The 14,573-nt window shown below is 47.8% G+C and overlaps 4 protein-coding genes across 4 annotated transcripts; 2 read left to right on the forward strand and 2 right to left on the reverse strand.

Moving 5' to 3' along the window:
- On the forward strand, positions 1-1,241 carry TrAtP1_010312 (uncharacterized protein; the record flags this gene model as incomplete). The annotated part of the gene is made up of 3 exons (XM_014089800.2): positions 1-129; positions 199-514; positions 583-1,241. 3 exons carry the CDS (start codon positions 1-3, stop codon positions 1,239-1,241), a joined length of 1,104 nt encoding a protein of 367 aa, XP_013945275.1.
- Positions 1,242-7,056: 5,815 nt separating this feature from the next.
- TrAtP1_010313 (uncharacterized protein) lies at positions 7,057-8,947 on the forward strand (the record flags this gene model as incomplete). Its single annotated transcript, XM_014089798.2, has 3 exons — positions 7,057-7,308; positions 7,424-7,836; positions 7,903-8,947. 3 exons carry the CDS (start codon positions 7,057-7,059, stop codon positions 8,945-8,947), a joined length of 1,710 nt encoding a protein of 569 aa, XP_013945273.2.
- A 549-nt stretch (positions 8,948-9,496) lies between these two features.
- Positions 9,497-11,180, reverse strand: TrAtP1_010314 (uncharacterized protein). Its single transcript, XM_014089545.2, has 2 exons — positions 9,994-11,180; positions 9,497-9,928 (listed from the first exon to the last, which is right to left on the reverse strand). The coding sequence occupies exons 1-2, from the start codon at positions 10,986-10,988 to the stop codon at positions 9,808-9,810; spliced, it is 1,116 nt and encodes a 371-aa protein (XP_013945020.2). The 5' UTR covers positions 10,989-11,180; the 3' UTR covers positions 9,497-9,807.
- A 1,186-nt stretch (positions 11,181-12,366) lies between these two features.
- On the reverse strand, positions 12,367-13,724 carry TrAtP1_010315 (uncharacterized protein; the record flags this gene model as incomplete). Its single annotated transcript, XM_014089526.2, has 3 exons — positions 12,367-12,473; positions 12,621-12,782; positions 12,836-13,724. 3 exons carry the CDS (start codon positions 13,722-13,724, stop codon positions 12,367-12,369), a joined length of 1,158 nt encoding a protein of 385 aa, XP_013945001.2.
- Between the last annotated feature and the right edge of the window lie 849 nt (positions 13,725-14,573).

The raw sequence follows: 14,573 nt of genomic DNA on the forward strand, positions 1-14,573 counted from the left end.
ATGTTTTACACAATCTCCTACAACAATAGCTCGGCGGAAGTCGACAGCGTGTCCAAGATGGCCAGCAACCACACCTTTGGAGAATGTCGACAATCACGGCTTGCTTGTGTAGAATGCCGTGCCCGAAAAGTGCGTGAATAATAACCATCATAATGTCATTCTCTGAGAGACACGCGCCACTAACACCAGAGCCAACAGGTCAAATGCTCTGGAGAAAGCACAGGCTGCCAGCGATGTCAAGGGACCGGTATCACATGCGTCTTTCCAGAGAGAACCAAGCGTGGCACCAAGAGACGAAAGAACTCGACTCCCTCCGACAATCACAGCAGCTCGAAGAGCAGCTCGGGCAGTGAGACGAGCCTCCACAATGGCGATAGCGGCAGCAACACATCCATGGCACCCACAGGAGACTCTCATCCTCTGGCCTCAACAGTCCCCACCTCAGAATTCTCCCCGTCGCTGGACTTTAGCCCTTCATATTTCTCACTAGACTTGAGTGACAACTTTAACATTGGTATGGCTCTTCTATAACCAGGTCGTTCTTGTCTTTGGCTTACACTAACGCCGCGAGCTGTCAATTAGACCTTGATCAATTAAACTCCACCCTCGGAGATCTTAGCAGCTTAGCTTCAAGCAGCAGCATATCACCATCACAAAGCCAGCCTTTTCCCACAGCACCACGACGGACGGTGAGAACAACAGAAGGCTTGTGCCTGGGCGACAGCCCTTCTATCAAGGACGGCAACATATGCGCCTGCGCCCAGTCTGCGCTTCACATGCTCGAAGAGCTCGAACTACAATACGAAAACAATGTCGACGTCTCCAGCGACACCATTCTGGGCTACCAAAAGATTGCTCTAGCTCGCCTCAACTCCTGGATATCCTGCGACCACAGCCACACCCCCCGAGCAACGACCAAGCTTATCGTGCTGGTAATAGAGGGGCTCTCGCTGTATTTAGAACGAGGGGCGGCCAACTGTATCCGACAGATGCAGCAACAAGTCGAGGATGAGGATCCTTCTGCTGCCGCCAGAATGTGCAGTGTGGGGGACTACCACGTCGAATCGAAGCACGAGTGGGCACACATCCTCCGGGTGTCACTGCTGGTACGATGCAGAGAGCTTTTAGCCGCAGTCACGAGGCTAAAGCAGGTCGATGTCAACGACGTGCTTTTGCCGGCGGTAGAGACGCGGTTATCGAATGTCATACAGGAGCTGAAGGGCTGGGAGGATTATCTGTAGAGTTACAATCTGATTGGCTGTTTTGGTATTACTTAGACTCCCGAGGCTTTCATTAGCAGCTTGTAAATAATCCCTTATCTTGCACATCTTGGATAATGAAACGTCTCCTCCTCACACCTACACCACACCACACATGGCAGATGATGTTGTCGACATGCCTCCACGCTCCAACAGTCCTAGATCTTCGGCCTTCCGGGACCCTAAAGCAGGACGAAAACGCAAGTGTGTGTCACTCCCGGTAACGCTAGCATGGGGTTCCGTGGACAACTCGAACACTACATGTACTTACAGCACAGCACAACACGCCTATTACTCCAAGTGCGTAACCAGAATTAGGCATATACTACCATTACAGTATCTCGGACAGATATTCACTGATTGCTGACGTCCACACCCCATCTGCGTCGAGGCTTATTTGGTCCCCTGGTCCCTGTCCACATGCGGCTGCCGTCGTCCCAAACACGCCACAATTGTCATCCTTACGAGGAGAGAGACTAATGCATCTCACTCTTGATTGACAACCAATGCTTGGCTAAGGCTCACGGAAGTTTTCTTTTGGGGGGAGGCAATAGACCTACGGGTCTTTACAAAATCGATAAACCGACGATGTGATTCCACCAACCCCACATAAGCCAGAGGCAGAGGGTGGTATTATTGAGATGAAAGACCTTGCAGTTCCAGTGCAATCAGGGTTGCATGCATTCATCTCACACCTCGCCCACGTGCGGAGCAAAGATCACCCTGCTTATCGCAATCGGGGAGCGGCGGGTGAGACACTGACTCCTCCAGAAAGAGGCCACCTCCACGACGATCCCCTGTATATGGAGGTTTCACTACGGCCTCTTTTCTACAACGTTATTGCCATTTGCGGAAGATGATGAGTGCTTTGGCGCCTTGGCTTTTTAACTGAATCCTTCGAGCTGAGCAACTGACAGCCACTGTGGTGAAGGAGAGAACAGCGGCTTATACGCCGGTACCCTTGATTTCCGCTTTAGGACTGAATTTGCGGCGACTCAACGTTAGTGCTCAACTACGGCGAATTGTAATCACCACACAAAAATAGCCAGGAACGCTTTGTAGTTGTAAAAACTACTTTAGCCGTATACTGCTACACAAATTGTGCCATTATCAATAAAAATGATCAAATCCCCGCCATGTTTGTAATTCTTGCAATAATAGAACGTAGGTAGTAACTGTGATTGATGGTAATTGCGTGTAAGCTTAGGCCAACAGCAGCCAAGACACATGTACTAGGGAGCCCTGCAACCTCGCTGATTCGCCCGCTACAGGTATTACATACATGGTAAAAGCTAAAATGGCAAGACGACGACAATAAACAGCGCTTTGGAATGCTGATAACGCTTGAGAATACCGTATCTCTGGTGACGACTTACTACATGTAGCAAAGGGCCCCCGTAGAGCCACTAAGCCTCGTGCTGTTACGACTGCGTTTTCTAGAACAAAAAAGGGTTGATATAGCTTTATCGCCATATCTGGCTCAATAACCAGGGATACGCTTCCCTGCAATGTTATATGTAACGCGATCCAAAAACTTGGACAATATATGGGGACTCTCCCCCAGCCAGTTTTGCAAGGGAGCCTGGTACACTGCCAACGCTACAGTACCATGTTCAAACCGACTCCAAAGAATACCGCAACAATGAGGCTCTCGCTCGAGGAATCCACCAGGTGCGGTTCCACCTTGCTGGGGTATCCGATATCCGGAGTTTGCGCTCCCAAATATATAATCTTTGGTAAGTAATAGAGTCAACTCAATGATGACTATTTTAATATTCAGAGACCAATAAATTACATGCTGGGAAAATGCCTATATAGTTGAACAGCTTGTTTATTCCAAACTATCCTGACTCCACCTGTCAGCTTACATGTCTGTTTCAATCAAACTACCTGTGATTGGTATGGTGGGTAGGTTTTTACCTTCCCTATCTACATATATTGTGTTCCAAATGAAGGATTCATATCCTGATAAGAATCCATCCTCTTACCAGAAAGAGCCACTTCTCTATCCCGATCTTTGGCTCGCGCTAACTACCCCATCCGGTTCCCCACAACCACTTACATCAAGGAATCTCTGGTGGAGATAACTGATCGGATACAGTTGCAATGAACGTCCAAAGGACGCTCGCATCCTTTGGGAACCGAGCCGTCGGGAGGCTTATAGTTCCCGGGTTAAGCTATCATCAGTTCATGAAGTCCCAATGTTTTCTCCCGTAGCTCCCGTTTCGTATGACGCTATGATACCCAACATAGGCTAAAGTGATCTTCTTTCTGATAATGTAATCCCTTATCGTGATAACCTCTCCTAACAAGACTAGTAGCATGCATACAGAGTAGAGATTGAGGCAACTCGGCTTTTCAGTGCCGAGATTAAGAATTTGTACATGAGTTCGTACAGACTACCATAAACTCTCTAGGTTTTCTACTTTTGGCCACTTTTATTCCTTCGCCTTTCTTTACGATAATGCATTGTTCTTCCAAGACATGGATTAGATTCCCTAGTGTTGATGAATATCCCTGTGAGTTGGAAGCTGTGGGGCATTTCTCTTGAACAACTCAGCTCGAGTTACCTTCAGGGGTTGATTTATTGGATTTTCCACCCAGAAAGCCTCTGGTGATATTGGTCAAATGCAAGTGAACGTCAGGGGCATGCAAAAGACGTGGACAACTCATGACCCCCAGCCAGTGGAGTTGCATCAGAGCTCTTCCATGGAATTGGGAATCCAAAATCATGACCTACCCCTTTATCCGATTTACTACTCTACCCAAATTAGTTCATCCTAGTTGAGCCCCTCAACGAGTTTTCCCATTGGTAACTAAACACTAGCAATCAAGCAAATACAATAATATTCGACAACTTGTTACCATTTGCGATGAGGTTGTGGTATTCGTAAAAGAGGCGTCAGCCACACTTGTAGTATTACATTCATGCACATTTCTTCTTTTCTCAGGGTGAAGGTTCTCCTTTTTTCAGAGTGAAGGATTGACTTGAACAAACTCTTGGCCAAGGCACTACGAGTAAGAGAGACGGTGTACTGTATAAGCAAAATGATGCAAGGATAAGTCTGCGAGGAGTACTAGGCAGTGTAGTGGAAGAGCAACTGTTGGAACAGATAATCCTTACAAGGATGGTACACACGTGCTTTTTCAATGATTCCGCCTTTTACGAATTACTAATTTAGGCTAAAAAACAATAAAAGTCTCTATGCGGAAATAAAACCATTTAGAAGGTTCATGCTGCCTTATTCTTTCTGGGAGGCATATTAGCACTTCTGCTTACATTAACCAGGGTCCTTGTTGTGTAAATTACTGCTTATTAGTTTCTAATAGCGTACTATTTCTCCCTGTCATCGGAGAATAAAAAATCCCCCTTTGCCCTGTTGTTAGAATCAGTGATTCGACAAGCGGTTCAGCAGAGGGCGCAAGCAAAGAAGGATTCAATAAACCAAGTGCTTGTAGGCAGCAATCCGCTTGGTTGATTATCTGCCGTCCCGTATTTACGAGTCAAATAGGTTGTTCTTTTCAATTTGGTTGATGGAAATGAGCTTGTTTCATGGCTTATACGTATTGCCGAATACTTGTCGCGCTGCATAAGGAGGAAGAAGCTTTCCATGAAGGAGTTTGCCGGCCCGCGAACCGGCTTCAACTTTACTTGATGGAACCTATCGCTACTGGCGCCGGAAAATTGCGCTGAGTGGCTTTGATAGTCTCGATCGTTGGTGTCAGCTTTCCTATATTGTGATCGGCCCGTCTTGTGCGTCACGAAAGCTTCGTACGCAGCCCCTCACTATTAGCTTGTGTCCTATATACGCGTATGTTGGTGGAGATCTAGGTAGCATTGAATCGGTCCGTCGCAGCTGAATTCCTGGGAGAAGAACGTGTAAGCTGTGGCAGTTTGTCTTAACGGTTAGTCGTATTGATTGATGCCGTCTCAATTCTTGGTGGGGATCCATTGCGTGGCACCGATATCCCAGCTGCTCCCATGCACAAACTGCTCCACCCTGTCATACCCCTAATCGGCTCTGAGGCTCATTCACGTCCAAGGAGGAATCGAAATGTTATGCTTACGACGCCACTAATGCTAGCAGCATCAAGGTATGGGTATGCCCCTGTATACAAGTACTTGTAGTGTCACATTCGAAGTACCGGGCAGCCACGGCCACGGTAACATAACGCAAAACTACATATAGATGCCCACGTGCTCGACCCCTGAAAGTCTACAGCTCACATGTAAAATAGAGCTAATCAAATGATACACAAAATGCACAAGTGCACATCCATTACGACGCTGTATTGCATGTGTTGTATTGTACATATGAATCCACGTGCATGCTTACTGCGTGAAATTTCAGAATTAATAACATAAGCAGAGACTGCCTGAAGCACCAGGTTAACAATACGTAATGCTATATGCAATATAGTAAGCATATTCAAATCTTTCTACGCAAAGTAGTTGCTCTAGGCTCAGGACATCGATAAACAATGGCCCACTCACAAATTCCCAAAATCGTAATCGCTCTGGGTTGTATTGCATCTACGATCAGCGTGACGAGCCCCTGTCTATCGATTTCCGTTTTAAGCCCCGGGCCGATCCCGATTTGGCTCGGGGTTTGATGTGGATCCACGATCCGTCAACGGCGTGAGTACCCTGTAAATCATGCCATCACGCAAGGCACCCCCTTATATCACGGGGGTGTATCAACGGATCCTGGACTGTCATTAATCATGGGGTCCGTATCTGGGCTGAAGTGAATCGAGAACTCAGTATCTAGCCGGGTTATTCTTCGCGCTCATGGAGATGGTGGGAAAAATTTTGGGGAAACCTTTGAAGAGTAGTAGCAGTATTTTCTTTTCTACATGACCTTTGTTTGTAATATTGATGTCTTTACTTATTTTGCATTTAAAAAATATGCAACTCAGCCGTCTTAGTTTGTATCCAAAGCAAAATCGTCGTTGTACTCCAAAATCTCCATGTGCTCGATAAACGCCATGGTTGGCACTGCAAATCAAGCGCCTTAGAGCATACCCTGGATAAGACGGGCAAAATCTTTCGGCCTTTGATTAAGCCGTCTCACTGCGTCTCCGTGTTCTAGCCTGTACTTGACATTCCAAGTGCAAGTAATTCTCCCACCCCCTCTCATTATATACCAGGTACTCTACGTATTATACCAGGTAGGCATTCGTTGTGATACGATAAGGCGCAACCGGACCACTGAGGGGAAGAGTTGGCTGTCTCCACATCTTATCGTCCCCTGCTTTCATGTCACTCACGCTTTGCTGCTTCCGGCAAGTTTTGGCGTTGTATCAAGCTCTTCAGCTTGGCTGCGCCCAACGCAGTTATAAGACATTGATCTGGCGTAGGAAGCGGACTTTGCAAAGAAGAGCGTATCTTTCCATCCAAGACACCGCGTGGTTGAATGCCTGCGAGAGGGAAAACATAGACTCGTAATTAGTTACTGCGCCATTGTCGTAGCCTTGGCATGGATATTCCTTTCAAAATCGTAAAGACTTCCAAATTGTTCCTGCTCGTAAAGCGTAGTTTGTTGCCACAGTTAGGCTGCCCGTGCTTTATATGCAGCAGCGGAGAGTCGGCGTATCCTCTGGCTGCGCTTGCTCCCCAACCGAGCGCCTTTCCTTCGGATAATTAACTGATCAGGAAGGGGTTCGTCACCATGGCCCAACGCTGGCCCAAGACTCGTCTCTTATATAGGTAGTGCTACCTAAAGATCCAAAGGGCTTCTAAGCTGCTTCTCGTTGGCCACAAGGTTAATGATTGCACTCCGTCAATAACCTCAAGATGAGCGATACGCGAGAGGCGCAAGACGCTCCCTACCCGCTTGGCAGCTTGCCGTCCTCGTCTTCTCCAGATACCTCAGATCTCGAGTCTCCTGCTGCGTCGCAAGATGGAATCAAGGAGCACAACCAGGTGCTCGCATCGGAGCAAAATGGCGAGAGTGCGCAAGCAGGGTCCCAGTATATCACCGGTTTTGCGCTCTGGGTGAACATGATTTCCCTTATGCTCAGCATTTTCTTGATCGCCCTTGACATGGTACGCATTGTTTCTTTCTGTTGCTTCTCCTGTGTCAAGTTTTTTTCCATTGCATATTTTTACTTGTCATTCTTATACTTGTGACTATGAAATCATTACTCATCAAACGTCTCAGACCATCGTTGCGACCTCTGTACCCGCCATCACCAACGACTTCCACGGCATCAAAGACCAGGCATGGTACGCCTCCGCCTTCTTCCTGACGGCTGGCGGATGTCAGTCGACATGGGGCAAGATCTACCAGAATTTTCCCCTCAAATTCAGCTTTCTCATAGCCATTTTCATCTTCGAAGTGGGCAGTCTTATTTGCGCTGTGGCCCCTTCGTCATCCGTCTTCATTGCAGGTCGTGTTATTGCCGGTATTGGGTCTTCTGGCGTCGGCTCAGGCTCATATACAATCGTCGCTTTCATTGTAGAGCCCAAGAAGAGAGCGAATTATACCGCGATTCTTGGAGCGATTTTTGGAATTGGAAGTATTCTGGGTCCTTCAATCGGTGGTGCTTTTGCTGCTGATATCACTTGGCGATGGTAAGATAAAACCTCTGTCTTTGAATCTCTCCCGTGTGAACTTTATGACTGAAACGAAACTTCAAGGTGCTTCTATGTCAATCTCCCTATTGGTGTCCCTCCCGTCCTCGGCGTCATCTTCTTCCTCCGCCTCCCGTCTATTGCTCGCCCTCGACAAGCTCCGTTAAAAGAGAAGCTGCTCCAGATGGATCCAATCGGCTTTGTACTGCTGCTGGGAGGCATCGTCTCATACCTCGTAGCAGTGCAGTATGGCGGCGTGACACACCCTTGGAACTCTGGAACTGTCATCGGTCTTCTCGTGACTTGTGTTGTGGCATTCGTTCTTTTCGGATTCGTTGAGATGTGGCAAGGTGAAAGAGCGACAGTGATCCCTCGGCTCTTCAAGAAGCGTTTTGTTGGACTATCGATGATCTACATAGCGTTTCAAGGCGGAGCCCTCTATGCCATGGTTTACTATCTCCCTCTCTACTTTCAGGCTATCCGAGATGATAGTGCTGTGCTTGCTGGTGCTCACACCTTGGCCTTTATCATCCCGGGCATGCTCTTTATTCTAATCTCCGGCATCATCACCACGAACACAGGCATGGTTACGGTCGTCATGTTTGTTGGATCGGCCATTGCAACTCTTGGCTGCGGCCTTAGCTACTTGTTCGACATCAACACCAATACCGGGACCTGGATTGGAATCCAGATCGTGTGTGGCATAGGCCTTGGCCTTGGGTTCCAAATTCCTCTTTCTACAGCTCAGGCCAGTGTCGAAGCGGCCGATTTACCAGCCGTCACTGCCATGTTGTTGGAATTCCAGACGCTCGGTGGCGCCATCTGGGTGTCTGCAGCGCAAGCCGCCTTTGTGAACCGCTTGCTGGTCGGTCTACCCAAGTTGGCTCCCAATGTGATCCCAATGGAGGTTATAGCTACTGGTGCTGGAGATTTGCGCAAGGTCTTTTCACCAGCGGATCTCCCAGGCATCCTTGCAGCTTACTCTACCGGTATCAGGGACGCATATCTCCTCATCTGTGCAATTGTTGGGATTTCCATGTTGGTAGCTGCAGCAATGCCATGGAGGAGAATCGACCCAGATGCAATCAAAGCAGCTGCAGGTGGAGCGTAACATGTAATTTCTTTGGACATGAGTAGCGCGTGAGGAAAGCAGCTCTATAGATGGACATATTCTTTATCTTACAATGGCTTGGATGTTCGGATGGCAGGATTGTTATATTTTATCCTTGAACTTATTGCATTATTTTCTTTTTGGCCTATTATTCCTCCAAGAATGTCTTGTTTTTATCAATGATACTATGAATAAACATAAATAGAACCTGGATTCTGTTCGCTTGGTAAACTCGAATTAAAGCTGTCATGGTGAGTTAATTTTAAGATTGGCCGAGAGACTGAACAACGTCCTGTGGATAAAATGAGATCATCTAGTTATAGTCACTGTGCTTGAGTTTAGGTGACGTCGTCTTCTCTTGTCTGGAGTCTCACTGCTACGGTTCGTCATGCCGTGATGCCAAGAAGGCGGATAATATTCGTAATAATCGCCATTGTATCAATTATTTTGACAAAATCGATTATCAAAAGGTATTCTGCTGCTGCGAGAGTGAGAGTATTTGACGAAGAACTTGAAAAAATGCAGAGCATGATTTCTCAAGAAAATAGAGTCTCTTAGGGGTCTGGCTGTAAAGTTTGATAGCGCGGGTATATTCCTCTTCTGTTCATAGAATAGACTAATCTTCTCAGATTGAAGAAACAGCTACCCCTTAAAAAGTTCACGATTATCTAGAAATAGAAGAGAACAAATGGAATACAATCTTGTTGCGGGACCTATGGTAGAGGTCTTGATATCACTAGTATAATAGCTCCGTACCTAAAATCAAAATGAATTAAAAAGTTGGTCCCAGATAAAACTTTGTTCCTCCAGAATATGCCTTCAACCTCTCCGTATCGCGTCGGTGCAGAATGCTCTCTTAGTTAGTTGCTCAATGCCTGCAGCGACTCCTGAACAGGAGCAGAGGGTAGCTCGGCCAATGTCTCTTCCCATAGCTGAGTGGCGATTTCTTTGCCCTCTGGCTTGTAGAGAAGGGCAGCCAGTCTAGACACGAGAGCGTTAGCAATGAACGTTGAGATTGAATATGATGATCTTGAGGCTGTACTTACGGACGAATCTCGCCATCTTCTGTGTATTGCCCATGCGATGCTTCGCCAAAAGAGACACCTGCATGCACGATGCTTCGGGCGCCAACAGGAGCTGGCTTGCCGAGTGCGCGGAATCCCAGCCTGTAGATCGTGCCAAGGAAATGGCCGTCGCCATCACGGACGATTTCGGTGCCGTAGCACAGGCCCGGATTGACCAGGTTCAAGACGACGGCGGAAGACGACACCTTTTCCACGAGCTTGCTCGCGCCGAGTTGGCCCAGCAGTTTGCTCGTTCCGTAGCGCTCTGCATGGTTCCAGTTCTTGGGGTCTGTCTTCTTTTTGTAGAAAGCAAGAAGCGGGCGCTCTTTTCTCTCCTCGAACTTGGCCCAGGAGGCCGTGTCGGATGAGACAATAGTGAGACGCCCGGGCTTTGTTTGCGCCTTCTCCTTGAGAACCGGCAGCAGCAGGATTGACAAAAAGATGGTCGACAGGTAATTGACCTGGATGCTGTCTTCATAGCCGGTGGATGAGTGGAACTCCTCAAACGCCCGATAAGCGCCGGCATTCAAGATGGCAATGTCGAGGCGATCCAGAGTCTTGGTGCGCTCCGCAAACTTTTGAATGGAGTCGTATGAGAGCATGTCAAGCTCCCAGACCTCAATCTCGCCCTTGAAGTCTTTTCGGCCGGCAAGCAGATTTTCCCGAGCCTTTTCGCCCTTGGAGACGGTGCGCACGGCCATAATCAGCCTGGCAACGCCCAGATCAAGAAGCTGGCGGGCGGTTTCGAGGCCCAGGCCAATGTTGGAGCCGGTGACAATGGCAGTTTTGCCGGCAACCTGCTCGGCGTCCTTTTTGTCCACGAGCGGCGTCTTGCCGATGAACTGGCGATACGCCCACGCCTTTCTGCCGGCCTGCTTCTCGGCAGCGGCGAGGGTGAACTCGGGAGTGCCCATCTTGTTGGTGGGAGTGGGTTTCGGGAAGCGAGAGCGGCGGGACAGAAACGAGCAAATCGCCATGGACTGACTGTGGTGGAGGAATTGGATTGAGAAGGACTGACTGTGTCGCAACAGGCAGAATCAGCGACTTATATGGACGGGGAGAGGAGGAGGGGCGGTTGTTTGATGGCGGGGCTTTGATTGACGTGATGTGACATTCTTATAGCACCCTCTGCCCAACAAGCACGGCATGAGCAGTCCTGCCGACTATCCTTTCACACGTGTAACTGGTGCAGAGTCGCCTTGAACAGCCAACAAGCCGGAGGGATTATGTGGGGCTGGGCAATACACCGAACAAGTGAAGACGATTATAGAAGTAGGTAAAATAAAGGAGAATTTTAAGTATACTAAACACATAAAAACTAAATTAATATAAATAACTCTTTATTTTCATTGTTTCTTTTACTAATACCATTACTTTATCCTTTAGAGTATACATTATAAGCTGTTCCTTGAGGAAAGCAGTGAGATAAGAAAAGACACGCTCGGGGTGTGTGAATATCATGCACGGAGATCCTTTTAGCTAGCACTAACAAAAGGAGGGGCGCTCCACGGCTCTCGGGCACCATCGGAGGTTCCCAATGCAGGCTAAGATGACTGGATTGTCTGGATAATCCGGCAGTCCGCTCTATGGAAGTCAATTGAGATTAGCAAGCTTTGTAGGTACCTGGTAATAAGACAATATTTGGAAAGTTGAACAAAGAACTATGACTTTGGTAACATGTCTGTTTACAGGTTTATCACGAGGACGAATTACACAGCTGTAAAAGAACTAGGGCTAGCTATTTTGAGCGTTGGAGAGGTCACCTTCATAATAAAAAGCACCGGTACCTATGAAAAGTAACACATCCGAGTTTGACGTATAAAGAGAGTGAGCTCCTCTCGCGTTGAATGGGTAAAAAAACAAAACGATTTCACTACGCAAAACGACACTCAGCTGCAGCAATGGTTTTATTCTTCAGACAAAGAAGTGATCCCAGCGAGATCACATGATTCCGTAACTGCCGGCGCTAACAGCCATACGACAAGCTGAGACTGTGAGAACTGAGCGTTTGGGCTTGTTGGCTTTTCACACAAAGTGAGTTTCTTGCGTGGCAACATATTACCCTATTTCGTATCATGTGCTGATTAGCCTGTTAAAACAAGTCCCCTCAACCACGTTTTGTGTTTTGGAAAGTTTCAATTGGCCGCAAAAAGTGTGGTTATATGTCATCTCTGGTATATATTGGTCAAGTCTTCGTATAGTTATTCAGTCTAGCTAGTCATCTACAAACATTCAATTTTCTTTTCCCAACACGGTTTTTCGTTGTAACCAGTCATCTCTATTACACAGTCGCCTCTCTCATCTTGCTTGTATTTGGGCGACATTAAAAGCAGGCATTGCGTAATGAGGCAGAGACTATTTGGGTCCGTTACCCATGGCAGCGTACTGCGCCGGATCAACGCCCGCAGCGGCAGCGGCAGCAGCGTACTCCAAGTGTTGACGCATTTGAGCAACTTGAGCAACTGTATGAGACGTTAGTCTTTATTCCGCCTGAAATTGGAATGAAGCCTTGTATATGGCTTGGTTTTGCCCATCCACGATTTTGTATCTCAACATACAACACGCTGATAGCCGAATCAAAGAGCTAGCATATGCTGTGATTTACGTACCAAGACCTGCGCCGAGAGCAGCATTTCTGAAAGTGCCAAAGAAACCAACTTGAAGGGTAACCTGGTCTGCGAAAGACGAAAGATCAACATTCTTCAAGGCTGGCTTGTCTTCTGAAAAGAATTTCGCTACACGCTTCGCTGTCCACGACGGGTTCTCGTCACCTGGTGACACATTAGATTTTCATCTCACAAAATTGTATGGGACATGGACATACCCAGCCAGTGGCCTGCCTTGGGAACTACGGCAGTACTCAAATCTGTTGATACTCTCGCGTACAGAACACGCATGATATCCTCATTGCCGTTGCTTGCTTCTCCTCCGATTGCAAGCACGGGAATATTCAAAGGGCTTGGGCCCAAGTGGCTTTGGAAAAACTGTGAATCTGCATGGACTGTGGCGGCTGAGTAGACACCCAGCATGGATCTGAGGAAGCCAGGCTTGGAGATGCTTGAAGTATATCGGTTGATCGTGTCCTCGCTGAAGCTGGTGCCACCGGAATAGCTGCCCTTGTAGAAATACCACTGAAGAAGCTGCTTTTCCTTGCCAGTGACGAGGAACTCGGCAAAATCAGGAATAGTAAACGCTGAGAGCTGTGGGTTGCCGTACAGATCCATGTAAGGGCCGGGAGATGCCGCCTGCTCATAGCCAAAGCCTGGGAACAGATATTCAGCAATGGCCAGCCTCTTCACCATGGACGGATGCTGGATCGCGAGGGCTGTGGCCATGCCGACTCCACTGTCGTGAGCAAAAACGTACGCAGACGATATGTTCAAGGAGTCCAACACGCCCTTGAGATCGCCAGCAACCGTTTCACAAGTATAGTCCTCATTTGGCGGAATGCTGGAATCTCCAGTACCACGCACATCTACCGCAATGACTGTGTATTGCTCTGCGAGGATGGGGCCAATGTGTTGCCATGTCAGGCTGAATTGAGGAGTGCCATGCACAAGAAGCACAGGCGGGCCTGAGCCGGCGTAGCGGAAATGAATGCTGACGTCTTGAAGAGCAACACGGCCATGCTCCCAATCGTCAAAGTTTGACAAGCTGGCGTTGACTGTCAAGGGGAGCAACGAGGCTCTGAGGAGGTTTGTAAGGCGCACCATATTGTTCATTGGTGCAAAAAGATGATGGATGCTACAATCACTTGCTTGAGCAGGCCAAGCATCGATACTAATATCTACTATAAAGTTGATAGCTATAGCAGTTGTACATGGCAGTCTATTGCATCCTAAGCACACGCTACGGGGAATCTGGATACGGCTCGGTCCTCATTCATTAGCTTATCTAGATCTCACCGACAGAATGTCATCCTTCGGCATTCCTGCTTCCTTACATAGCCTCACGCTAATACAACTATCTGATGAAAACGCAGCCAGCTAGTTGACATGCCCACGAAGGATCATGTTTTGATTTTGAATCAAGTGTTTCGACATACGCATGTATTCAAAGTCCCCACCTTTGATGGGAGTAGAGAGGCATCCCTGTTGCGACATTGAAAGATGGAGATCAGGAACGCTGAACAAGAAACCACACCCCTCTGCTTACGGGCTGTCGCTAGTGCTGGTTCTAAACCCTAAACGCTTCGGGCCGGGCTGAAGTGGGAATAATGATCTGCAAAATCATCACCAGGTGGAGGCGCTCAAATGCTCACAGCCGCTTGTCCCCATTGGGTAATTGTCTGTTTTGGGTATCTCACTCAGGCTCAATGGCAGCTGAAGCTCGAAGCCTCGATAGCAGTGCTCCCATCAGAACTGTAGTCTCGGTTTATTAAACTTTGCCTTTACGTGAAGAATTGGAGAGTGTTTCAATAGTTGCACGAGGCGGATTGCTCAGCTGCCTTGACAGCTTAGTTGTGTGGTAATCCTTGTAGCTGTGGCCGCTGTGACGATCCCATTCAGCTGGCATTTCAACAGGATATTTGCCATTCTTTTAATTAATTAGCATGTGAAAAG

The sequence above is a fragment of the Trichoderma atroviride genome, chromosome 5 (genome assembly GCF_020647795.1).
Source record: "Trichoderma atroviride chromosome 5, complete sequence".
In the NCBI taxonomy this organism is placed as follows: Eukaryota; Fungi; Ascomycota; class Sordariomycetes; order Hypocreales; family Hypocreaceae; genus Trichoderma; species Trichoderma atroviride.

Excerpts from the sequence above, each read along its gene's own strand:
- TrAtP1_010314 (XM_014089545.2), bottom strand. The coding sequence starts at position 10,988 with ATGGCGATTTGCTCGTTTCTGTCCCGCCGCTCTCGCTTCCCGAAACCC. Across the intron at positions 9,929-9,993 it reads GAAGATGGCGAGATTCGTCC|ACTGGCTGCCCTTCTCTACA; the intron begins GTAAGTACAGCC and ends TCTCGTGTCTAG.